This window comes from Leptodactylus fuscus, chromosome 2 (genome assembly GCF_031893055.1).
Source record: "Leptodactylus fuscus isolate aLepFus1 chromosome 2, aLepFus1.hap2, whole genome shotgun sequence".
Taxonomy (NCBI): Eukaryota; Metazoa; Chordata; class Amphibia; order Anura; family Leptodactylidae; genus Leptodactylus; species Leptodactylus fuscus.
The window spans coordinates 5,771,775-5,799,763 of record NC_134266.1 but is presented as its reverse complement, the minus strand read 5'-3'; the positions used below and the strand labels follow the sequence as shown (position 1 = coordinate 5,799,763).

The window sequence follows — 27,989 nt, the reverse complement described above, 5'->3', positions numbered from 1 at the left end:
GCGAGTAGTATTCGATTGAGTAGGTATTCGAAATACTCGTACTTGGTTGAATACCACGCGGTAAACTTAAAGGCGTTCACTGTGTGGTATTCGACCGAGTACAAGTATTTCGAATACTGCAATATTTGCTCGAAAACTGTAGTATTTGTCTAATACCTACTCAATTGACTGCTACTCGCTCATCTCTACTCATCTCCAATTTTCAATTTTGTTCAATTTTGAATTTGTCTTCCCATCTCTACTCATGACGAACCAATAAAACTCCACCAATGTGTTATGGGCTCGGCTACTATTTGCTACTACAAAATATTTCTACATTTTTTCAGTTTTTTTTCCTACTTGTTGTGATATACCGCCCCCTTACCATTTCCAATTTCCAAGACTCGCCCACTTACACAAAAGGGTTGTCAGATTTAGAAAAAATCCAATTAGGGAATTCTGGCCTAATATCCTCATCTACCAGTCGGGGGATGGATGGGAGTTGTAGTTTTATAATACATCTTCATAGGGAGAAAATTGACTCTAAAGGTTAATAATATAAAAGTTCCCCGGGAAGAAATACAGATTCAAAAGTTCCCACATCAAAGTCTGGAGGAGAAGGAAGACCAAGCGGCTCGTCCTCAGATCGCGCCAAACAATTATAAAGTTGTTTCAATAAAAGATAATGTTTCACAACCTCCATGAAATCCAATTACTCCTCAGCAGCCGCAGTTCTGGCTGTTACCGTCCTACTTGTTATATTACCATTGATTAATTCAATTCATAAAGTGCGATACCCGCAGACTCATTGGAAAAATAAATTACAGCCGTAAGACGGGATGGGTCGGGAACAAATGATTTTCTATTTGCAGCGGACTATTTAGTAAGCAAAATTGGTTATTTTATGTCATCAAGTATTTAGAGCGAAAAATCTGCCGGTTGGTTTATTCCTATTTCAAGGTAATATATTACTGGTATCAGAATATTATTAACCCTATAGTAGGTAGATCTGGTGCCTTATGGGAAGCTAAGGCCCCTCTAAGACATAGGAAGACAGCTTTATAATAAATGGTGGCTTGGGGATCAAGGTACAGAGGTTGCTTTGGATCCAATAGGTTCACGTTCACTTCTGTTGATTCCTTAGCGTTGCCTATAGGTTACAGATCATTACTGCAGGTAACACAGTCATAACTTGTTGTAGGGCACAATAGTAAGTTAATGACATTGTCCCATCATCTACCATAGATTATTTAGGCTATAGCTATCCTCTTAAGTGGCAGAGGAACCCATTCAACACTGCCAAATGCTGCCTATAAACCTTCTATACTTATTTACCCAATTACCCCAAGTTAAGGTTGATGTATAAGAATGGATAATCTACATTTGCACTAATTTTGTCCAATGTTCATTTCTTGTTTAAAATTTCAACCACATACAGTTGAATAAGAAAAATAGGCAATACCAGAAACAGACTAACTGTTATTAAGAAGGAGGGAAACCCCGATCTTATATAACCGAGCTGGAACCCAACAGGCACAGACATTAGCAAAAGTATGAAGCTATGTCTGTCAACCAATGAAGAGAATGTGGCCCTCACTGGTGCACCATGGTCCCTTCAGTTTGCTGATCATCAAGATAACCAGGAGACCCCATCTGATATGGATAACATTGTAAGGATAGGCCATCCATATTGTAGCTTCAGATAACATCTTTAACTTTTGTAAAGTGATCATTGCCGATCATCTGCTCACCGTTTTCCTCTTCTTTTTTATTCCTATAAACAGCACCACTCTTGTCCATAGGCTGCGTCTGGTACTGCGGCACACAATCTTACGTAACTACAATATCAGGACATAGCCTATGCACAAGAGTGGTACTATTTGTAGAAAAAAAAAGTTTAACTTTTACTAATCCTGGACAACACCTTTAAATCTACAGCAATTAACATAATCAGTAATTGTTATGTACAAGCTAATTGTACATCCAGACTTTTTATCTTCAGGTTATACCATCACTTTTGCCAATTTTAGTCATTTTGTTTTTTAATTTTTAAAAGTTAAAATTATTTTTTGACATCATTTAATTGTTAGTTTTTGTTACTAAAGTTGTTAAAGTTTTGATCTTTGTGAAGGGAAATTATGAAATCAGAACCCAAGTTTAGCCATAACACTAAATACTAATGTCTTTTTAACCCTAAACTATTCAGCCAAACATTTCAAAAATTTCACACTATTAAAAGTTATTGAAATCTAATATTTGTTCATTAATGTATCAAAATGCACAAAACAAACGCAAGAAGAAATTAATCAATTAATTGGTAAAAATTATTTAACTTTTTTCTTCAGAACTCAGGAAGAATCTCCATTGTCATGGTCTCTAGTTATGAAATGGTGCTACTGCTATGGCTCAGACCATCTAATATTTTATACTTGTAATGAGAGCTTGTCTATACTATTATATCTGCAAGTTCTGGGACTTCACTATAATGTATTGCCCTCCTGTCTCTGGAGGATCCTCAGGTCCAGCATTATGTCTTTCCTTTAATCAATGCTCTGTGCACCTTGAGAGGATCAGGCTCCAAATTGCTGAGAGAGTCCAAGAAATGTGATTACTGTCTTACTATTAATCTTTGATGGTGACAGATGTTAAATGTCCGGTTACGTCAATCTACATGGCAGTGGAAACTGGCAATAATGGAAATTTAATGGAATGAGATAATGCTCCTGTTAACTCTTTAGAGACTGAATTATTGGTTGATCATTGAGCATTTGAAGATCCTGAAACTAATACTCAGGGTAAAATTGTTACATAATCTAAAACAATTGGTGCATCTTCCCAAATGGGGCATCTTGGCTTATCTTGAAGCAACTTGGAAAATCTAGTTTGAGCTAAAATTTTACAAATTGCTAAACATGTGGACATAGCTTCTCAGAAAATAGGGCATAACTTGAATCAGATCTACCCGAGTGTTTTCAATGGAAGAATCTCTATGGAAGTCTTAACTGGTTGCAAATTCTATCCAGCCATTGGGTGGTCTCAATGTACAGGTCTTCCTGATCGGTTTTATGCAATAGGGGAACCATTTTCTTGTAAATTTTGCAAAATACAACCATCGTGACATCTCAAAAACATAACCTGAAAGTCTTGGGTCCAAATAAAAATACTCCCCCTCCCCCCTCAATATACCACATTTACTAATGTGGATGGGTCTTAGGGCCACTCAGGTCCCGGACTCTGCTATTGTCCCTCTTGCTACAACATTACAACGTTATTGCAATGTTTGGTTATAACAAAAAGCGCTATTGTAATATAAACCAGACCCGAGTTATCATCTTCCATACGTATATCCCGTTCTATAAAAGTTACCGCCACATGTTGGTTGTTTCTAATATCTGATAATTTGATGTAATTATATTTAGGCCATTGAAATGTCAAAGTGCAAACATGTTGTACAATTGTAGCTACCAAATTTCACCCACACAGGGAAAATTACAGCCTTGTAGTGCTCAGATTTTTATAACCTCGGCCCACCCCCCATAGCCCAAGCCTGTTATTATCCATTCAGTTTAGCACTTTGATTATAATGGTCTCCGGAAACAATGTCTCCTATTTCTCTCCACACGTTTTATTCTTTGTTCTACTCTGTAATAGTAAATTTCTCTTTGATAAAACTGGAACTTGCTTCTTTTTTTAAAGTCTAAATACGACAATTGGGAGATAAAAGCATTTTCTAATGTTGAATCCTTGACCTATTAAAGACTCTCAATTTTTTTTTTATTTTGAAATCAATTGTAAATCTGCACCGTGGGTTGTCACAGCTTAGATCCTTCTGCTTAGAAGTTGGGTTCTGTGATGTATTTTCTGCATATACATTGGTAGCCCTTACCAAGATGCCAGTCAACATGATCATTAACCATATGTGTGCCTTACAGGGATCCTATCTTTGAAACACATTTTCTTCTAACTAACACGTTGGAATAGCCTTAAGAAAGACTATTCTTCTCCTACCTTTAGAAGTCTTCTCGATGCCACCATTCGCTTGAAATTCCGTTTTTTCTTGGTATGTAAATGAGTTTTCTTGCAGCACTGGGAGCAGGCCCCAGCACTCAAACAGCACTGGAGGCGTCCCCAATGCTGCCAGAGAACTCTCCGGCGCTGCCTTCATCTTCTTCTGGAACAAGGTCTTCACCGCGTCTTCTTTGGGCGGTGTCTTCTAACTTCTAGACCTCGGGCCTAGGGAAAGCCGACTGTGCATGCCCACCGGCCGCGATAAAATGGCCGCTAACAATACTGTGCAAGTGGCCATTTTTCTTGTGGCCGCGAGCATGCACAGTCGGCTTTGCCCTAGGCCTGAGGCCTAGATGTTACAAGCCTCCACCAGAAGAAGACGCGGTGAAGATGGAAGAAGCACTGGAGAGTTCTCTGGCAGCATTGGGGATGACCCCAGTGCTGCAATAGAACTCATTTACATACCGAGAAAAAACAGAATTTAGTCGAACGGCGGCGCGGAGAAGACAATGAAGGAAGGAGAAGAATAGACTTTCTTAAGGCTATTCCTAAGTGTTAATGATAAAAAAGTTTGTTTAAAACGGAGCCTATGTGTTACGGTGCTTGCTGAAATTGTGGTTCATGGGCTCAAAAAAGGTCAACTGTTATAAGTAATATTTTGTGCAAATATGTTTTTGATTTTTTATTTCCCTTTCCATTGCCCTGTAGGGTAGTTCAGCAGTAAGGAGCTTATGGCAGGGCTAGCATTTCTGGAATGTAATTTTGTCCCAAACCAATTTGACAGCCACTTGTCCAGTATCACAAGGATATGGGGTATAAAGGTTGCACCTAGGTCCTAAAATCTAAGGGGACCAAAAGGTCTTTATGTGATCTATGAAGAGGCTTGAGCTATACATGATAGTTGGAGGGTACAGATTTTGAGCTGGGTCCATGCACTTTAAGTTAAGCCTCTTCCCATAGTTAACCCTAGTTTAATCCTCTTTTTGACCAATGGTAGTCAATTTAATTTGCCCAAGTTATCAGTCACTGAGCCAGCCATTAAATAAATCAAGGAGAGAGATCTAACCATCGCTTGGCCAAAGTCACAGGGGGAGGTCCTGCATGACACCGAAAAGCGAAAATTTGACCAACTTCTTCTTCAAATACTAACATTTAGATAATATATAAACCAGGAACCAGTAAATTTTCTTCACGAAAATTAAAAGCACAAGTGTCTTCAAGTAGCACAACATTCAAGTAGCGGTAGGTTGACTTTAGAAATCAAAAATTGGCTACTCTGCTCTTAAAACTCCCAAATTACAACACCCCAGATCTACCACCATTGTGTCCTGCTTCCAACACTTTCTAGGTTTCATCCTCATCTCAAACCCAAAGCTGCAAACCTCAGACTAGTCCACTTCGTAGTTTCCTCTAATCATCACTTTCTATTTCACTTATATTACAGAGTTCACTGCAAAACCGTAGACCTTAAAGTTGTGTCTATCGTTCCATAAAACTTTTGACATTGCCATAGCGAGAAATGTTTTGTTTGGTGAGAATTCGTGAAACTGGAGCCTCACCTATCTAGAATTTACGAGTTAAAGTTCTAGAGAACCCCTTTAAAAAGAACACTCCTTAAAATTCAATTCAAGAGCAACCTGGCCAAAATGTGACTACCAAAGTCTCCCCACAGAGCTCTTCATTCCTGATTTCCTACATCATAAAAATCATATACAAATCAATTTCAGATTTTATTTTCAATTAGAAGAAATCTCTCGGCCTGATTTGTTTGATGAGTCAATTTTTAGAAAAGTCGATTGGCCTATTGTTTTATTAAAATTCCAGATTTAAAACATCTAAGAAATTCCAGGAAATTTGCTTTTGGGGAAAAGGTAGAAATTTTAGGCCATCTGATCACAATTATTTCCTACATTTTTAACTTAAGTATCATGGATTGAATTGGATTTTGACCCTGTTGGATGCCCCAAAAATAAATGTTTGTATTGTTGGTCTGGGGTGTCTATGTAAAATCATGGATGTTTTATTCTCTAATGGGAAGCCGTTGTCTTCAAACTTCAGTAGTTTTGTCCATTTACATAAAGATATTGACAAAAAATTAATTTCCTCCTGAATTTTGAGCATTTTATGGTTAATATGAGATTTTCCATCCTTGGATTGGCTAAAAGTTTTGTCATGGATTAAAAAAAAAATCAGAAAGTTTCCACCTTTTATTATTTTAGGTGAATCATTTCCTAATCTCTTCTTATAATGGTTGGAGCTCAGTTTGTTTTTTCTGATCCAGAACTCCAAAAATTTGCATAGACATAAAATTAGATTCTAAACTTGATATGATTTATAGCTGACACTTTGGGCAGTGAAAGGGTTAATGTACGATGTTATAGAAGTTCACATAAATAATTACACTCACCTCAGGACCCCGGAAGTCTTCTTGGGTCCCTCACCAATCTCCACTTCCTGCTTCCTGTCAACAAACAGGAAGTGACTGCTCAGTCGATCGCTCTCAACATCAGAAAGTGGAAAATGGTGGGGACTCAGGGATATTGTAGTAATATCATTTTGTTTCCCTATGAGCACCACTAAGGGGTGACTGGTCATTACATAGAGGCGAGTAAGAGTTTTGATTCCCAAAATTTGTAAGGAATCGGTCCATGAATTTTTGCATACTTAATAACAAAAAAAGATTCCTGAGCCTGCCCTTCCCGAGTCCCTCCAGTCTTTACTTTCTGGTCTGTCTCAATCAACAGGCTCAGCCAATCATTGGCTATGGTGGTGACCTCCCCCGGTCATGGATTGGCTGAGTGGTCATTTCCTCTTCTTGCAAGAAACCAATAAGTAAAGACTGATGGGGAACCCAGGGGCACCATCACAGACTAGCAGGGGTCAGTATAATTAATATTATGGTATGTCGGTATAGTTAATATGATATTTTCAACATTATTTTACATAACTCAGACCCTTTAAACAAAGCCCAGATGTGCCCTTTACTGCGATGCTACAACCAGGCAGTTCTATAGTTCGAGGATAAAATCTAGTATTGTCTCTGTTCCCTTGTTCAGTCTTCTTGCCCCTCCCCCATGGTACCTCCATCGATACCCCCCCATTAATTATAGCACTACTCTCTGTGGACAGACCTTGAGCTGCCATCTTTATTGTCATATATACAGGCGTGGCTGTGAGGTTACGATGACGGGATGATTAGAATCAATTACATCACTCACTACTCTTTGATTAAAACAATACCATTTACTGGAGATTATGGCAGAATAAGTATTACTCATCATGAATCATCAGATTATATAGAAAGAATATTCAGATTACATTATTGGGAATACTCCATAACATTTCTCTCAATGAGTGATTCCATTCGCAAACAATACAGTTAACGTTATCCGGAGAATGTGCAAAACAGAATTTTCCCAAAGTTGTTTCAAATCACTAGTAAAAGGGGGTGGGGGGGGAGTGATCAATGGATATAGCGGGTTCATAATTTACTTTCTTATTGTACAATTGTTTGGTAAGTTGTGTGAATAGTAACCATTTGCCATAGAGAGCTAAGGGCATAATGGGATGTATAATTTGGCCAGTTCCCGGGGCCATAATGTTGATACATTTTAGCTTCTACATTACAATGGTAACACTCAGACCCCTATAACTTGATGGACCATCAAGTCTATTGATTTTGTTGGGATTACCATTAGCTCTAGATGACTCTACCCCATTGGTAGACATATTGGACTTCAGTAGACAAACTCCAAAGGGAGTAGTTTGGAGAATAGTCATCTATACATTGGATATTAATACTAGAATGGTGGAGGTCTGACAGCTGGGACTTTGGTAGATCTAGGACCTTAGTTCGTTGATCCCCAAGACCATAGCTAGGAGGAGATAGAGATGGGCGCACATGTCGAAGTCTACGTCACTGACAGAAACGGCCAAGCACTCCTAGCCATGGTCTTATGGCAGGTAGGGGATGGGGTATCACGGTCGGTGATCGGTGGAGGTTCCAGCTGTCAGAGTCAATCCAACCAATGGATAAGTGATCAACATGTCAGGCTACAATACCTCTTTAAGTCAGTTCAGTGGAACTACAGGGGTCTCAGTGAGATGATAAAGCAGAAGCTAAAGTGCAATTGTAATATGGTTGTCCAAAAAACTGTCCTTACTCATGGACCTCTATAGATACCGGCCATGGAGGAAGAATGGTGTAAAACATACACTGACCAAGAAATAACTCTTCGACAAAGCACACAGTCATGGTGTCGCCTCCTTATATGACTCAACCACAAAAGAACCATATGTATAATCATTTAAGTAATGCTTCATTATAATGTCACTTCAAAGGCACTACATACCGAATAAAGAGCAAAACCATTTCCTATGGTCTTCGAAACTAGCGGATTATAGAGATGACATCAACTTTATTCAATGACAGTTCTACAGCGCAGGAAATATAATGACTCTCGAAAGTAACCCCCTCTACAAATACATTTGTTCTTTCATGCACCGTAAAGAAAAAAAACACACGTTTCACAATAGTTACATAGATTTCATGTGTATCTAATGTGTGATGTTGACAATTCAGACCTGGCGAGTCGATGCGAAATAATCGGGAAAACGGGATGGGGGAAGATAATGATGGATCCATCAAGGAAGAAGAATTACTGTGTTTCATTGAATTGATCAGCTCGCTACTTGTCTTGCCAGTTGTTAATTGACCCAACGTCACAATAAACTGGGCAGATCTATTTGGTGAATTTGTAGTACGCTACAAATAGGACAACTGGCAAAGAGTTTCGCCCATGGTATTCAGGGGTCTAAGAGGTGAGTGGAACAATTCATTGGTGTCAAGATGGAAACATTAATTTGACAGCCATAACTGTAAATTCTGATTTCTATTGTAGCAGATACTGCCAAAAAAATTATCTCTGCACCTAGACCTAGTAAGAAAAATAGTCTTGGGTAAAGTGAATTCTGGGAATGAAATCTGTCCTTAAAGTAGATTCTGGGCCGTGTTCTGACTACCCAAAGATTCAATGGGCCATATCCTACTTTCTCAAGTTAGGTTTACATTGTTCTATAGACAAAATGTATCGTAAAACTCTCTCTAACCCTTCCCAAGGTTTTTAGGGGAATTTGGGACACAATGGATTCAGTCCATACGGGATTGGTGGAATTGGAGAATTTGACCACCATTGACCATGGCAGCTGATGGGTGTGGAAATGAAAACTGGGAACTATTTTTATATCAAGCTGGCATGGGATCTATAATACCTTGACCACCAAATCAGTGGAGTGCTGGCCATCGGCTATATCAAAATCACTTCCAACACTCCTTAATCGTCCCAATGGTTATCTAGGATTGAGTAAGAAATATGGCCGTCAATAGGGAACATCTGACTCATTCGGTGGCTCAACCTTCACCAGCCATGAATCTTCACTTGATGGGCCAAGAAAGTCAACTTTTTAGTCAATGTGAATTCCAGGATTGTGAAATATTATGCTCAACGTAAAGAGCCAACTCAACGGGCCACCGGTTATATAACATTTACCATAAAAAATAACTTCCATCTTAATATATAGACTATGTAGTCCAAAAACTCTCCCCAACTCTCCCCACAAGGAAATTTGGGAGACACTGGACTCAATATATTATCTTTTCATCATTTTGTGATTGTTTTTGAAGATTTGCTCACCACCTCTATTCTATAAGACGACTCCATCACAGCGGATAGATAGGCGTAACCAAAACCTCTCTGCAAACCACGCCACCACCTCAAAAGCAAAACTTACGGCAATTTTGTTTTTCCTTTTCCTTAAGAGACTACCAGCCTGAGGTATGAAAATGATTCTCTTTTTTTTTTTTAATGAAAAACCCTGTAAAACCAATTTGTTATCTACACCCCATTAAGCTGTGTGCAGTTGTAGTAACGCTTGTCTAATTGCCAGGTCATTTCTTATTTCCCTAAATTTTGGGGTACACGAGTTAAGATGCTAGTCGGAAAAAAAAAAAAAAGCCATTGGTGATCTGCAAGGTTCTACGCACATGGTTGATCGATAAAGCACTCTGGTGGGGTCGAGAGCAATTATTATACAATTTTTTACCCTATGGCTATTGGTTGGATGCTCTCCTAGTGCCTATAGGCTCCTTATTACCCTATCATGCAAAAAGTATTGAACAGTGCGGCAACTGGCTCTCTATGAACAAAACCCTGTTTGTTTTTTTTGATATGTGTTAGTGTCCCTACGGCAAGCTTTGCACACACTCACGCACACACACGAAAAGCAGGCAAGAAAAGCAGTCCCTGTAAGATTTGAGCCCAGAAGGGTTTTAAACCCTTTGCCCCTGTAGTATTTTTCGCTCATTCTGGGTGTGCGCTGGTGTACTCGGATCAAATTCCCCAGTTGTCTCTAAAATAGAGAAGAGGGAATGGACTAAACTGTTGAGCGTAAAAACCCAACATCAGGACAAATAGAGGAATGTTGTGCCTTGTAGGGTGGAAGGAGAGGCAAAGGGATTAAACATGGACGCTCAACTCGTGGAGAATGTAGATGTCACGTGGAGGACACCGCACATGGAGAAGACCTCAGAACGATTCAAATTTAGAAAACTAATCTCTATAGCCTATAATAGTCGCGTGTCTTTAGTAGGGCTTAGACGTGGCCGCCCTAAGTGTCTACAAAAACCAAGCTCAAATGTGATCGTTACCACCACGCCCTATAGGTAGCGAGGTCATCGAAATAAAAACTCGTGTCCTCCGAGTGTGCCATCTACCGACCTCACCGCCGAGCCGACGCTAGAACCTGTTTGTGGTAGGAGGAACTCAAAAAGTTTCCTACTCCAAAAAGGCTGAGGGACACCAGAAAATCAGGGTAAAATCTTATCGTTAATAAGAGTCCATCGGGAACGAGCGAGAGAGAGAGGCTGGAACACCAGAGATAGACAATTACATGAAAAGAATCTCAGCCCCAGAAAAGAAAAGACAGGAAAATTAAAAACAAAAATTTTTACAACATTTCAATGTTCTCAGCGTTAATTGGTTCTTGACACAGATTTCAGTCCCTTCGTCTTGCGTGTGGTTTTGTTTTTTTTGTTTTAGGTTTCTTGTAGAATTTTCTGGTCTTCTTTATTTTTTAGATTATTTTTTTTCCCCAATGTATATTTTTCCGTTGCTTCGCAACACACTTTGTGAAGGAAACAGTCCCGTCTCTCTCTCCTCCTCTCCCAGATTACTTTTTTTTCTGTATTTTCTTTTTTTTTTTTCTTGTATATAGGTATTTTATTAACATTTGCAAATTAGGCAGAAGAGGGAAATAGCCATTAGCCAGATGGAAGCAGCCAGGCTGGTGGATCCGTTGTCTGCTATCACCGTCCCAGGTCCTGGTGGAAAAACAAGAATAAAGAAGGTCATTGGAAATTTCTAGATACAATGTATCAAATATTAATACTTTTCATGAAAACGGCTTGTGTGATGCTTTAGGCTAAGTTCACACGGGGGCGGATTCTGGCACAGAGAGTGACGCGGTGAAAAGCTGCCTGCCACAAGTGTCGCGGCTTCCCCCTCCGGAGTCGGCTCAAATGAAAGGGCCGACTCCGGAGGTTGCTGCATGTTGCCGCTCACGGAAAAAGTACATAGACCAGCATTGTGAGGGGGTGGATTATGACGTGGATTACGCGCCATAATTCGCCCCCTCTGTGCCCATGTAAACGGACCCTTAGGGGACCTTCCATCCCCTCCACGATCTCCAACTCTTTGTATCCTTCAATAGTTTCTGCTCCAGTTGGAATTTTTTTCTCCAGCCCCCACCATTCCTGAGCAATTATCTACTGTCAAGAGGGCAGTCTTGTGCCAGAGTAGACAGACAGAGACCGCCCACCTGACACTATACAGTAAGTGTTCAGAACTTAACAGAAATTATTGCTCAGGAATGGTGTGTGTGTGTGTTTGTGTGGGGGACGGAATCTGCACCAGAATCGGTGGAACAGCATCGATTGAAGGACACAAGGAGTTGGAGTTGGTGGAACTGGAGAAAGGTCCTCCTTAAAATGGTCATCCAGGAAAGTCTTGTAGTTTCAGAATCTCTATTCCCAGCCCGGTTCCGTCATCAGGTCACACGTCCATGAAGTGGTAAAACATGTGACCCAGTATCGAAACCAGGCCAGACATTGAGATTCTGAGGTGTCAATGTCATTTACTCTAGGATATAGCCTAACATGATCATTGGTGAGAATTCAGCCTCCGTCGCCTAAAATCACAAGAATGCCGGGGCTACACCCTCAATAAGAAAATCACAAAATTCCAAGGGTTCAATAGTAAACAATGGGAAGAACAGCAGTATGTTTTCAGTTTCCCTGCAGCGCCCCTACAGGGCGACTGAAGTATTATACAGTGTCCATTCATATTAATACTTTGTCTGTGTAACACAGGACAGGACAAGTCATCCAAAGTGACAAACACAGGGGCCAAGAGTTCAGTATCTGACCCCTCCCCCGTCCCGCCCTATAGGGTACATGACACTGGGTTTCCTTACAATTGAGTAATGACAAAAAAAAATTTAGTTTAACCTGGTGACAGGCGGTGATGACAGGTTTAGACCAGACTCGGGTACCCGGCCATGGATTTTGGAGTTACCCTTTAACCCCCCCCCCCCCCCCGCCCCTTGGTCACTGAGGTTCAACCTGACATCTATTGTCAGTCGCATGTCCTATACAGTATATACAGACATATATACACATTGGTTCATGTCAATCCCGGTCACATGGTGAGGACTGACGTGTGATCAGCGGCCGCTCCCCGGGGTCCTGTTTATCAGCCTCATCCAATCAATACGTCCAGTGACTGGAGATGTGATTAGACGGGTGTAGGGAGCGGGGGATGGATCCTGGAATGGGTAGGCTATAGAATAATGGTGGTAATACAGGAGCGTGACCCCAGTGGTACGTGTCACATGTGTGTCCTATGTATTATACGTGTTTATGTCTCTGGATGTTACATGTGACGTGTGTATTTGCTGGTGTGATCTGTGTGATGTGTATTACACGTCCGTGTCTTGTGTCAGTGTGTGATGTTTGGGCCTGTGTGTGTCTCTCATGTGTATTGCATTGTACATACGTGTAAAGTCTTGGCCTGTGTGTCAGGTTTGTTTTATGTCTTTTCTTATGTATTTGTGTATCTGCATGAAATAAGTATTCCTATGTACAACGTGTCCTATGTATATATGTGCCTGTGTCTTATGTGTATACACGTGTGTCTGTATGTCATGTGTATACACGTGTGTCTGTATGTCGTGTGTGCATGTGTGCCTGTATGTCATATGTGTGCCTGTGTCTTATGTGTATACACGTGTGTCTGTATGTCATGTGTGTGCATGTGTGCCTGTGTCTTATGTGTATACACATGTGTCTGTATGTCATGTGTATACATGTGTATGTATGTCATGTGTATACATGTGTGTCTGTATGTCATGTGTATACACGTGTGTTTGTATGTCATGTGTATACACGTGTGTCTGTATGTCATGTGTATACACGTGTGTCTGTATGTCATGTGTATACACGTGTGTCTGTATGTCATGTGTATACACGTGTGTCTGTATGTCATGTGTATACACGTGTGTCTGTATGTCATGTGTATACACGTGTGTCTGTATGTCATGTGTATACATGTGTGTCTGCATGTCATGTGTATACACGTGTGTCTGTATGTCATGTGTATACATGTGTGTCTGCATGTCATGTGTATACACGTGTGTCTGTATGTCATGTGTATACATGTGTGTCTGTATGTCGTGTGTGCATGTGTGCCTGTATGTCATATGTGTGCCTGTGTCTTATGTGTATACACGTGTGTCTGTATGTCATGTGTATACACGTGTGTCTGTATGTCGTGTGTGCATGTGTGCCTGTATGTCATATGTGTGCCTGTGTCTTATGTGTATACACGTGTGTCTGTATGTCATGTGTGTGCATGTGTGCCTGTGTCTTATGTGTATACACATGTGTCTGTATGTCATGTGTATACATGTGTATGTATGTCATGTGTATACATGTGTGTCTGTATGTCATGTGTATACACGTGTGTTTGTATGTCATGTGTATACACGTGTGTCTGTATGTCATGTGTATACACGTGTGTCTGTATGTCATGTGTATACACGTGTGTCTGTATGTCATGTGTATACATGTGTGTCTGCATGTCATGTGTATACACGTGTGTCTGTATGTCATGTGTATACATGTGTGTCTGCATGTCATGTGTATACACGTGTGTCTGTATGTCATGTGTATACATGTGTGTCTGTATGTCGTGTGTGCATGTGTGCCTGTATGTCATATGTGTGCCTGTGTCTTATGTGTATACACGTGTGTCTGTATGTCATGTGTGTGCATGTGTGCCTGTGTCTTATGTGTATACACATGTGTCTGTATGTCATGTGTATACATGTGTGTCTGTATGTCATGTGTATACACGTGTGTCTGTATGTCATGTGTATACACGTGTGTCTGTATGTCATGTGTATACACGTGTTTCTGTATGTCATGTGTATACATGTGTGTCTGCATGTCATGTGTATACACGTGTGTCTGTATGTCATGTGTATACATGTGTGTCTGTATGTTATGTGTATACATGTGTGTCTGTATGTCATGTGTATACACGTGTGTCTGTATGTTATGTGTATACACGTGTGTCTGTATGTTATGTGTATACACGTGTCTGTATGTCATGTGTATACATGTGTGCCTGTGTCTTATGTGTATACATGTGTGTCTGTATGTCATGTGTATACATGTGTCTGTAACTAGAACTATTGTTATACTGTAACACGTAGAATTGTCACATTTGCAATTTTTTTCAAATCTCATTCCACAACTATTAGACATGAAGTGCAGGGGCAGCTCTGGAGTGGAGGTGGGGGGGTCCCCTCTAGATCCCCTCTCGATCCCCTGGATTCCTGCAATCTTATTGGCTGAGCTGAAAGACAATGATATAAATAATAACTAAAGTAAAATACAAATCCTGACATTGAATGTAACTCCTGGGCCGGGTCCCTGCGGAGCCCCCTCAGCCTCGCTGTCTCCTCCGTTAGCAGCAGGGTGGGGCCGGGATGAGTGGGGGGGGGGATCCATCACCCTGACACGTGACAGAGACCTCGTCCTGTGCAGCCCCCAGGCAGGAGCCGCCGCCGCCGCCCAGGGATGCATCTGCCTCACTTCCTCCCTTTTCTGCTCCAGACTTTGCATTTTTCATCCAGATTACCCGGCAGCAGCAGCAGCGGCAGCGGCAGACTCCTGGTGACAGCAGCGGCAGGACACGATTCTCCAGACCCCTCCCCAGTCCTCGCCGTCTCTGGAGTCCCTGACATTATGTCATGTGCTGGAGAATCAATACAGGACAGATGTTCTCGCAAGACAATAGAGAAGGCGCTTGATGCAGCAGCACAGACCCAGCCCTGAAGCCTGAGCTCCACATGGCATCTATATACTGTATATACACTGCAGGAGGCGCACCATACCTCATCCTCAATACTGACTACTCTGCAGAACATTGGGCATCAGTCATTGCCTTAAAGGAGACCTTTCATATCCTAACTCTAGTCCCATCATTTAATAGCTGCGACTCCATTAATCCTGACACAGTTGGATTTTTTTCTCTATTCCCCACCATTCCTAAGCAATTGGTGCAGTTAGTTTTGGTTCCTGATATGATACTAGACTCCCTAATGTCAAGTGGGTGGTGTCAGGCAGGAGAAGGTGGGCGGGGGGGGGGGGGTGTCTGACATTGTCTTCCTCTGATTGGAGCTCTGAGCCACACCCCTCGCCTGCTCCTGCCTGACACCACCCACTACTTATTAGGGAGTTTAGTTATCATATCAGGCACCAAAACCAACTGCACTGACAGCTCAGGAACGGTGGGGGCTAGAGAAACAAATCCAACTGCACTGGAATCAGAATGAAAAGAACTGTAGTTGATGGAGATGGCGACAAGTCCTCTTTGAGTCACTTTTTGAGGTGTGGTCCTTAGTCTCTCGACCTCCATAACCTATAACAAAGAGGTGCTGCATCAGTCCTAACCCGGCAGCCTATGAGGATCAATGCAGCCTAATATTTGTCCATCTTCTGCCTAATACCACACTGGGGCTATGCAGATATCTATGGCATAGGGACACTTTAAAGGGAATTTTCCCAAAATGCTGCCAAAATCTGAGAGAACAACCTGAGAAAACCAATGTGAACAGTGACCGATATCGGGTTATATCAGTGGCGATGAATCCTCTGAAAGGTTAGAAGGTTATGGGAAGATTTATACATTTTAATAAGGTTCGGAATATTCTATCAGCCCTTATTAATATGCATGGCCTGCCTAATTATAGGGGGAGCCCCGGATCTATCGGTCTCTGCTGCCACCTGCTGCTGACACTGGCGAATTACACGACTGCTGGAAATGGCTCTAAATCCCAAAACCAGCCGAATACAACCTCGCCGCTATGCAACGCTGACCCTGTGACCTCCCCTATAATCAGCACACTCCTCTCCTGAAATCCTCTGTGCTGCTGTGAGGACTCTCTTTCTATGACCTCACAGCAGCAGGATTAACCCCCACTCTCCTGGCATGATTCTGGTAATAGTTCAGGTATTGGCAGCATTACTAGACATGACCATACAGAGAAGACAGGGGGCGCTATCGTTGTACAATACCTTTCTGTTTGAACCGGCTGCTGCTGTCTCTTTCTAAAAGGGAAATATTCATCACATGGTTATTATACATTGTAATCCGCTTCTCACTTTACGGCAGTGTTGTGAAAGACGGTTAATGAGTTAGTGATAAATACTCACTACGTGAAAGGGTTAATTACTAATCACCCAAATACCTATGTTAGTGCTGTCTATGGGGGGTATACAGGCGGCTCCTGGGGGCCCGTGGACCCTGATACTGCATATAATGACATAAGCTGCTGTTTCATAAACGTCCAGCAAGTGGCGATACAGAGCTACAATGTATATAAGAGTATATACACCTGTGTATAACACTGTATCTACATATATACTGTCTGCCATAGCCTTAGTTCTTCTTTATGGGCAGTGGCGTAACTAGGAATGGCGGGGCCCCGTGACGAACATTTGACATGGCCCCCCCCTCCCCCCGAAGACCTCGACTGATCCCCTCCTACGCATTCCTGTGCACTCTATTATTCCCCATAGTGGCCCCTACACACAGTATTATATCCCATAGTGGCCCCTGCACACAGTATTATCCCCCATAGTGACCCCTGCACTCTATTATTCCCCATAGTGGCCCCTACACACAGTATTATATCCCATAGTGGCCCCTGCACACAGTATTATATCCCATAGTGGCTCCTGCACACAGTATTATCCCCCATAGTGACCCCTGCACTCTATTATTCCCCATAGTGGCCCCTACACACAGTATTATATCCCATAGTGGCCCCTGCACACAGTATTATATCCCATAGTGGCCCCTGCACACAGTATTATCCCCCATAGTGGCCCCTACACACAGTATTATATCCCATAGTGGCTCCTGCACACAGTATTATCCCCCATAGTGGCACCTGCACACAGTATTATCCCCCATAGTGGCCCCTGCACACAGTATTATGTCCCATAGTGGCCCCTGCTCACAGTATTATGTCCCACAGTGGCCCCTACACACAGTATTATGTCCCATGGTGGCCCATGCACACAGTATTATCCCCCATAGTGGCCCCTGCACACAGTATTATCCCCCATAGTGGCCCCTGCACACAGTATTATCCCCCATAGTGGCCCCTGCACACAGTATTATCCCCCATGGTGGCCCCTACACACAGTATTATATCCCATAGTGGCCCCTGCACACAGTATTATCCCCCATAGTGGCCCCTGCACACAGTATTATCCCCCATAGTGGCCCCTGCACACAGTATTATCCCCCATAGTGGCCCCTGCACACAGTATTATCCCCCATAGTGGCCCCTGCACACAGTATTATCCCCCATAGTGGCCCCTGCACACAGTATTATCCCCCATAGTGGCCCCTGCACACAGTATTATCCCCCATGGTGGCCCCTGCACACAGTATTATCCCCCATAGTGGCCCCTGCACACAGTATTATCCCCCATGGTGGCCCCTACACACAGTATTATCCCCCATAGTGGCCCCTGCACACAGTATTATCCCCCATGGTGGCCTCTACACACAGTATTAGATCCCATAGTGGCCCCTGCACACAGTATTATCCCCCATAGTGGCCCCTGCACACAGTATTATCCCCCATAGTGGCCCCTGCACACAGTATTATGTCCCATAGTGGCCCCTGCACACAGTATTATTCCCCATAGTGGCCCCTGCACACAGTATTATGTCCATAGTGGCCCCTGCACACAATATTATCCCCCATAGTGGCCCCTGCTCACAGTATTATCCCCCATAATGGCCCCTGCACACAGTATTATGTCCCATAGTGGCTCCTGCACACAGTATTATGTCCCATAGTGGCCCCTGCACACAGTATTATCCCCATAGTGGCTCCTGCACACAGTATTATCCCCCATAGTGGCCCCTGCACACAGTATTATGTCCCATAGTGGCCCCTACACACAGTATTATATCCCATAGTGGCACCTGCACACAGTATTATCCCCCATAGTGGCCCCTGCACACAGTATTATCCCCCATAGTGGCCCCTGCACACAGTATTATCCCCCATAGTGGCCCCTGCACACAGTATTATGTCCCATAGTGGCCCCTGCACACAGTATTATTCCCCATAGTGGCCCCTGCACACAGTATTATGTCCATAGTGGCCCCTGCACACAATATTATCCCCCATAGTGGCCCCTGCTCACAGTATTATCCCCCATAATGGCCCCTGCACACAGTATTATGTCCCATAGAGGCTCCTGCACACAGTATTATGTCCCATAGTGGCCCCTGCACACAGTATTATCCCCCATAGTGGCTCCTGCACACAGTATTATCCCCCATAGTGGCCCCTGCACACAGTATTATGTCCCAGAGTGGGCCCCTACACACAGTATTATGCCCCATAGTGGCCCCTGCACACAGTATTATGTCCCATAGTGGCACCTGCACACAGTATTATCCCCCATAGTGGCCCCTGCACACAGTATTATCCCCCATAGTGGCCCCTGCACACAGTATTATGCCCCATAGTGGCCCCTGCACACAGTATTATCCCCCATAGTGGTTCCTGCACACAGTATTATCCCCCATAGTGGCCCCTGCACACAGTATTATGTCCCATAGTGGCCCCTACACACAGTATTATATCCCATAGTGGCCCCTGCACACAGTATTATCCCCCATAGTGGCCCCTGCACACAGTATTATGCCCCATAGTGGCCCCTGCACACAGTATTATCCCCCATAGTGGCTCCTGCACAAAGTATTATCCCCCCATAGTGGCCCCCTGCACACAGTATTATGTCCATAGTGGCCCCTGCACACAATATTATCCCCCATAGTGGCCCCTGCTCACAGTATTATCCCCCATAATGGCCCCTGCACACAGTATTATGTCCCATAGAGGCTCCTGCACACAGTATTATGTCCCATAGTGGCCCCTGCACACAGTATTATGCCCCATAGTGGCCCCTGCACACAGTATTATCCCCCATAGTGGCTCCTGCACAAAGTATTATCCCCCCATAGTGGCCCCTGCACACAGTATTATGTCCCATAGTGGCCCCTGCACACAGTATTATCCCCCATAGTGGCTCCTGCACACAGTATTATCCCCCATAGTGGCCCCTGCACACAGTATTATGTCCCATAGTGGCCCCTACACACAGTATTATATCCCATAGTGGCACCTGCACACAGTATTATCCCCCATAGTGGCCCCTGCACACAGTATTATCCCCCATAGTGGCCCCTGCACACAGTATTATCCCCCATAGTGGCCCCTGCACACAGTATTATGTCCCATAGTGGCCCCTGCACACAGTATTATTCCCCATAGTGGCCCCTGCACACAGTATTATGTCCATAGTGGCCCCTGCACACAATATTATCCCCCATAGTGGCCCCTGCTCACAGTATTATCCCCCATAATGGCCCCTGCACACAGTATTATGTCCCATAGAGGCTCCTGCACACAGTATTATGTCCCATAGTGGCCCCTGCACACAGTATCATCCCCCATAGTGGCTCCTGCACACAGTATTATCCCCCATAGTGGCCCCTGCACACAGTATTATGTCCCATAGTGGCCCCTACACACAGTATTATGCCCCATAGTGGCCCCTGCACACAGTATTATGTCCCATAGTGGCACCTGCACACAGTATTATCCCCCATAGTGGCCCCTGCACACAGTATTATCCCCATAGTGGCCCCTGCACACAGTATTATGCCCCATAGTGGCCCCTGCACACAGTATTATCCCCCATAGTGGTTCCTGCACACAGTATTATCCCCCATAGTGGCCCCTGCACACAGTATTATGTCCCATAGTGGCCCCTACACACAGTATTATATCCCATAGTGGCCCCTGCACACAGTATTATCCCCCATAGTGGCCCCTGCACACAGTATTATGCCCCATAGTGGCCCCTGCACACAGTATTATCCCCCATAGTGGCTCCTGCACAAAGTATTATCCCCCCATAGTGGCCCCTGCACACAGTATTATATCCCATAGTGGCCCCTGCACACAGTATTATCCCCCATAGTGGCCCCTACACACAGTATTATGTCCCATAGTGGCCCCTGCACACAGTATTATGTCCCATAGTGGCCCCTGCACACAGTATTATGTCCCATAGTGGCCCCTGCACACAGTATTATGTCCCATAGTGGCCCCTGCACACAGTATTATGTCCTATAGTGGCCTCTGCACACAGTATTATGTCCCATAGTGGCCCCTGCACACAGTATTATGCCACATAGTGGCCCCTGCACACAGTATTATGCCCCATAGTGGCCCCTGCTCACAGTATTATGCCCCATAGTGGCCCCTGCTCACAGTATTATATCCCATACTGGCCCCTACACACAGTATTATGTCCCATAGTGGCTCCTGCACATAGTATTATCCCCCATAGTGGCCCCTGCACACAGTATTATCCCCCATAGTGGCCCCTGCTCACAGTATTATGCCCCATAGTGTCCCCTGCACACAGTATTATGTCCCATAGTGGCCCCTACACACAGTATTATATCCCATAGTGGCCCCTGCACACAGTATTATCCCCCATAGTGGCCCCTGCACACAGTATTATGTCCCATAGTGTCCCCCTGCACACAGTATTATGCCCCATAGTGGCCCCTGCACACAGTATTATGTCCCATAGTGGCCCCTGCACACAGTATTATGCCCCATAGTGACCCCTGCACACAGTATTATGTCCCATAGTGGCCCCTGCACACAGTATTATACCCCATAGTGTCCCCTGCACACAGTATTATGCCCCATAGTGGTCCCTGCACACAGTATTATGTCCCATAGTGGCCCCTGCACACAGTATTATGCCACATAGTGGCCCCTGCACACAGTATTATGTCCCATAGTGGCCCCTGCTCACAGTATTATCCCCCATAGTGACCCCTGCACACAGTATTATCCCCCATAGAGGCCCCTGCTCACAGTATTATCCCCCATAATGGCCCCTGCACACAGTATTATGTCCCATAGTGGCTCCTGCACACAGTATTATGTCCCATAGTGGCCCCTGCACACAGTATTATCCCCCATAGTGGCTAGTGAACACAGTATTATCCCCCATAATGGCCCCTGCACACAGTATTATGTCCCATAGTGGCCCCTACACACAGTATTATATCCCATAGTGGCACCTGCACACAGTATTATCCCCCATAGTGGCCCCTGCACACAGTATTATGCCCCATAGTGGCCCCTGCACACAGTATTATCCCCCATAGTGGCTCCTGCACACAGTATTATCCCCCATAGCGGCCCCTGCACACAGTATTATGTCCCATAGTGGCCCCTACACACAGTATTATATCCCATAGTGGCCCCTACACACAGTATTATATCCCATAGTGGCCCCTGCACACAGTATTATCCCCCATAGTGGCCCCTGCACACAGTATTATGCCCCATAGTGGCCCCTGCACACAGTATTATCCCCCATAGTGGCCCCTGCACACAGTATTATCCCCCCATAGTGGCCCCTGCACACAGTATTATATCCCATAGTGGCACCTGCACACAGTATTATCCCCCATAGTGGCCCCTGCACACAGTATTATGCCCCATAGTGGCCCCTGCACACAGTATTATCCCCCATAGTGGCTCCTGCACACAGTATTATCCCCCATAGTGGCTCCTGCACACAGTATTATCCCCCATAGTGGCTCCTGCACACAGTATTATGTCCCATAGTGGCCCCTACACACAGTATTATATCCCATAGTGGCCCCTGCACACAGTATTATCCCCCATAGTGGCCCCTGCACACAGTATTATGCCCCATAGTGGCCCCTGCACACAGTATTATCCCCCATAGTGGCCCCTGCACACAGTATTATCCCCCCATAGTGGCCCCTGCACACAGTATTATATCCCATAGTGGCCCCTGCACACAGTATTATCCCCCATAGTGGCCCCTACACACAGTATTATGTCCCATAGTGGCCACTGCACACAGTATTATGTCCCATAGTGGCCCCTGCACACAGTATTATGTCCCATAGTGGCCCCTGCACACAGTATTATGTCCCATAGTGGCCCCTGCACACAGTATTATGTCCTATAGTGGCCCCTGCACACAGTAGTATGTCCCATAGTGGCCCCTGCACACAGTATTATGCCACATAGTGGCCCCTGCACACAGTATTATGCCCCATAGTGGCCCCTGCTCACAGTATTATGCCCCATAGTGGCCCCTGCTCACAGTATTATGTCCCATACTGGCCCCTACACACAGTATTATGTCCCATAGTGGCTCCTGCACACAGTATTATGCCCCATAGTGGCCCCTGCACACAGTATTATCCCCCATAGTGGCCCCTGCTCACAGTATTATGCCCCATAGTGTCCCCTGCACACAGTATTATGTCCCATAGTGGCCCCTACACACAGTATTATATCCCATAGTGGCCCCTGCACACAGTATTATCCCCCATAGTGGCCCCTGCACACAGTATTATGTCCCATAGTGTCCCCTGCACACAGTATTATGCCCCATAGTGGCCCCTGCACACAGTATTATGTCCCATAGTGGCCCCTGCACACAGTATTATGTCCCATAGTGTTACCTGCACACAGTATTATGTCCCATAGTGGCCCCTGCACACAGTATTATGTCCCATAGTGGCCCCTGCACACAGTATTATGCCACATAGTGGCCCCTGCACACAGTATTATGTCCCATAGTGGCCCCTGCTCACAGTATTATCCCCCATAGTGGCCCCTGCACACAGTATTATCCCCCATAGTGACCCCTGCACACAGTATTATGTCCCATAGTGACCCCTGCACACAGTATTATGTCCCATAGTGGCCCCTGCACACAGTATTATGCACCATAGTGGCCCCTGCACACAGTATTATGCCCCATAGTGGCCGCTGCACACAGTATTATGTCCCATAGTGACCCCTGCACAGGGTATTATGCCCCATAGTGGCCCCTGCACAGGGTATTATGCCCCATAGTGGCCCCTACACACAGTATTATCCCCCATAGAGGCCCCTGCACACAGTATTATCCCCCATAGTGGCCCCTGCTCACAGTATTATGTCCCATAGTGGCCCCTGCACACAGTATTATGCCCCATAGTGGCCCCGACACACAGTATTATGTCCCATAGTGGCCCCTGCACACAGTATTATCCCCCATAGTGGCCCCTGCACAAAGTATTATGTCCCATAGTGGCCCCTGCACACAGTATTATGTCCCATAGTGGCCCCTGCACACAGTATTATGTCCCATAGTGGCCCCTGCACACAGTATTATGCCACATAGTGGCCCCTGCACACAGTATTATCCCCCATAGTGACCCCTGCACACAGTATTATGTCCCCATAGTGGCCCCTGCACACAGTATTATGCCCCATAGTGGCCCCTGCACACAGTATTATGCCACATAGTGGCCCCTGTTCACAGTATTATGTCCCATAGTGGCCCCTGCTCACAGTATTATGTCCCATAGTGACCCCTGCACACAGTATTATGTCCCCATAGTGGCACCTGCTCACAGTATTATGCCCCATAGTGGCACCTGCACACAGTATTATCCCCCATAGTGGCCCCTGTTCACAGTATTATGCCCCATAATGGCCCCTGCACACAGTATTATGCCCCATAGTGGCCCCTGCACACAGTATTATGCCCCATAGTGGCCCCTGCACACAGTATTATCCCCCCATAGTGGCCCCTGCACACAGTATTATCCCCCATAGTGGCCCCTGCTCACAGTATTATGTCCCATAGTGTCCCCTGCACACAGTATTATGTCCATAGTGGCCCCTGCACACAGTATTATCCCCCATAGTGGCCCCTGCTCACAGTATTATGCACCATAATGGCCCCTGCACACAGTATTATGCCCCATAGTGGCCCCTGCACACAGTATTATGCCCCATAGTGGCCCCTGCACACAGTATTATCACCCATAGTGGCCCCTGCACACAGTATTATTCCCCATAGTGGCCCCTGCACACAGTATTATGTCCATAGTGGCCCCTGCACACAGTATTATGTACATAGTGGCCCCTGCACACAGTATTATCCCCCATAGTGGCCCCTGCACACAGTATTATGTACATAGTGGCCCCTGCACACAGTATTATCACCCATAGTGGCCCCTGCACACAGTAATTATTCCCCCATAATGGCCCTTGCACACAGTATTATGTCCCATAGTGGCCCCCTGCACACAGTATTATGCCCCATAGTGGCCCCTGCACACAGTATTATCCCTCATAGTGGCCCCTGCACACAGTATTATCCCCCATAGTGGCCGCTGCTCACAGTATTATGTTCCATAGTGGCCCCTGCACACAGTATTATCCCCCATAGTGGCCCCTGCTAACAGTATTATGTCCCATAGTGGCCCCTGCACACAGTATTATGTCCCATAGTGGCCCCTGCACACAGTATTATGTCCCATAGTGGCCCCTGCTCACAGTATTATGTCCCACAGTGGCCCCTACACACAGTATTATGTCCCATAGTGGCTCCTGCACACAGTATTATGCCCCATAGTGGCCCTGCGCGCCCCTGCACACAGTGTTATCCCCCATAGTGGCCCCTGCTCACAGTATTATGTCCCAAAGTGGCCCCTGCACACAGTATTATGTCCCATTGTGGCCCCTGCACACAGTATTATGTCCCATAGTGGCCCCTGCACACAGTATTATGTCCCATAGTGGCCCCTGCACACAGTATTATCCCCCATAGTGGCCCCTGCACACAGTATTATGTCCCATAGTGGCCCCTGCACACAGTATTATGTCCCACAGTGGCCCCTGCACACAGTGTTAATCCCCCATAGTGGCCCCAGCACACAGTATTATACCCCATAGTGGCCCCTGCACACAGTATTATGCACCATAGTGGCCCCTGCACACAGTATTATGTCCCATAGTGGCCCCTGCACACAGTATTATGCCCCATAGTGGCCCCTGCACACAGTATTATCCCCCATAGTGGCTCCTGCACACAGTATTATCCCCCATAGTGGCCCCTGCACACAGTATATCCCCTATAGTGGCACCTGCACACAGTATTATGTCCCATAGTGGCCCCTGCACACAGTATTATGTCCCATAGTGGCCCCTGCTCACAGTATTATGTCCCACAGTGGCCCCTACACACAGTATTATGTCCCATGGTGGCCCCTGCACACAGTATTATCCCCCATAGTGGCCCCTGCACACAGTATTATCCCCCATAGTGGCCCCTGCACACAGTATTATCCCCCATAGTGGCCCCTGCACACAGTATTATCCCCCCATGGTGGCCCCTACACACAGTATTATATCCCATAGTGGCCCCTGCACACAGTATTATCCCCCATAGTGGCCCCTGCACACAGTATTATCCCCAATAGTGGCCCCTGCACACAGTATTATCCCCCATGGTGGCCCCTACACACAGTATTATATCCCACAGTGGCCCCTGCACACAGTATTATCCCCCATAGTGGCCCCTGCACACAGTATTATCCCCCATAGTGGCCCCTGCACACAGTATTATCCCCCATAGTGGCCCCTGCACACAGTATTATCCCCCATAGTGGCCCCTGCACACAGTATTATCCCCCATAGTGGCCCCTGCACACAGTATTATCCCCCATAGTGGCCCCTGCACACAGTATTATCCCCCATAGTGGCCCCTGCACACAGTATTATCCCCCATAGTGGCCCCTGCACACAGTATTATGTCCCATAGTGGCCCCTGCACACAGTATTATTCCCCATAGTGGCCCCTGCACACAGTATTATGTCCATAGTGGCCCCTGCACACAATATTATCCCCCATAGTGGCCCCTGCTCACAGTATTATCCCCCATAATGGCCCCTGCACACAGTATTATGTCCCATAGTGGCTCCTGCACACAGTATTATGCCCCATAGTGGCCCCTGCACACAGTATTATCCCCCATAGTGGCTCCTGCACACAGTATTATCCCCCATAGTGGCCCCTGCACACAGTATTATGTCCCATAGTGGCCCCTACACACAGTATTATATCCCATAGTGGCACCTGCACACAGTATTATCCCCCATAGTGGCCCCTGCACACAGTATTATCCCCCATAGTGGCCCCTGCACACAGTATTATGCCCCATAGTGGCCCCTGCACACAGTATTATCCCCCATAGTGGCTCCTGCACACAGTATTATCCCCCATAGTGGCCCCTGCACACAGTATTATGTCCCATAGTGGCCCCTGCACACAGTATTATCCCCCATAGTGGCCCCTGCACACAGTATTATGCCCCATAGTGGCCCCTGCACACAGTATTATCCCCCATAGTGGCTCCTGCACACAGTATTATCCCCCATAGTGGCCCCTGCACACAGTATTATATCCCATAGTGGCCCCTGCACACAGTATTATCCCCCATAGTGGCCCCTGCACACAGTATTATGCCCCATAGTGGCCCCTGCACACAGTATTATCCCCCATAGTGGCCCCTGCACACAGTATTATCCCCCCATAGTGGCTCCTGCACACAGTATTATCCCCCATAGTGGCCCCTGCACACAGTATTATGTCCCATAGTGGCCCCTACACACAGTATTATATCCCATAGTGGCACCTGCACACAGTATTATCCCCCATAGTGGCCCCTGCACACAGTATTATCCCCCATAGTGGCCCCTGCACACAGTATTATGCCCCATAGTGGCCCCTGCACACAGTATTATCCCCCATAGTGGCTCCTGCACACAGTATTATCCCCCATAGTGGCCCTGCACACAGTATTATGTCCCATAGTGGCCCCTGCACACAGTATTATCCCCCATAGTGGCCCCTGCACACAGTATTATGCCCCATAGTGGCCCCTGCACACAGTATTATCCCCCATAGTGGCTCCTGCACACAGTATTATCCCCCATAGTGGCCCCTGCACACAGTATTATATCCCATAGTGGCCCCTGCACACAGTATTATCCCCCATAGTGGCCCCTGCACACAGTATTATGCCCCATAGTGGCCCCTGCACACAGTATTATCCCCCATAGTGGCCCCTACACACAGTATTATGTCCCATAGTGGCCCCCTGCACACAGTATTATGTCCCATAGTGGCCCCTGCACACAGTATTATGTCCCATAGTGGCCCCTACACACAGTATTATGTCCCAATAGTGGCCCCTGCACACAGTATTATGTCCCATAGTGGCCCCTGCACACAGTATTATGTCCCATAGTGGCCCCTGCACACAGTATTATGTCCTATAGTGGCCCCTGCACACAGTATTATGTCCCATAGTGGCCCCTGCTCACAGTATTATGTCCCATACTGGCCCTTACACACAGTATTATGTCCCATAGTA

The 27,989-nt window shown here is 45.5% G+C and overlaps 1 protein-coding gene across 4 annotated transcripts in view; it reads right to left on the bottom strand.

Moving 5' to 3' along the window:
* Positions 1–11,064: 11,064 nt before the first annotated feature.
* LSAMP (limbic system associated membrane protein) overlaps positions 11,065–27,989 on the bottom strand; it is a 1,679,098-nt gene continuing 1,662,173 nt past the window's right edge. For 2 of the 4 annotated variants that reach the window (XM_075263299.1, XM_075263298.1), the window contains 2 exons: positions 16,685–16,717; positions 11,065–11,365 (listed from right to left, as the gene is read on the bottom strand). In XM_075263299.1, coding sequence (XP_075119400.1) covers positions 11,268–11,365; positions 16,685–16,717 — 131 coding nt within the window. In that variant the 3' untranslated portion in view covers positions 11,065–11,267. The remainder of the gene's footprint in view (positions 11,366–16,684; positions 16,718–27,989) is intronic. The other 2 variants (XM_075263300.1, XM_075263301.1) reach the window with 1 other exon arrangement.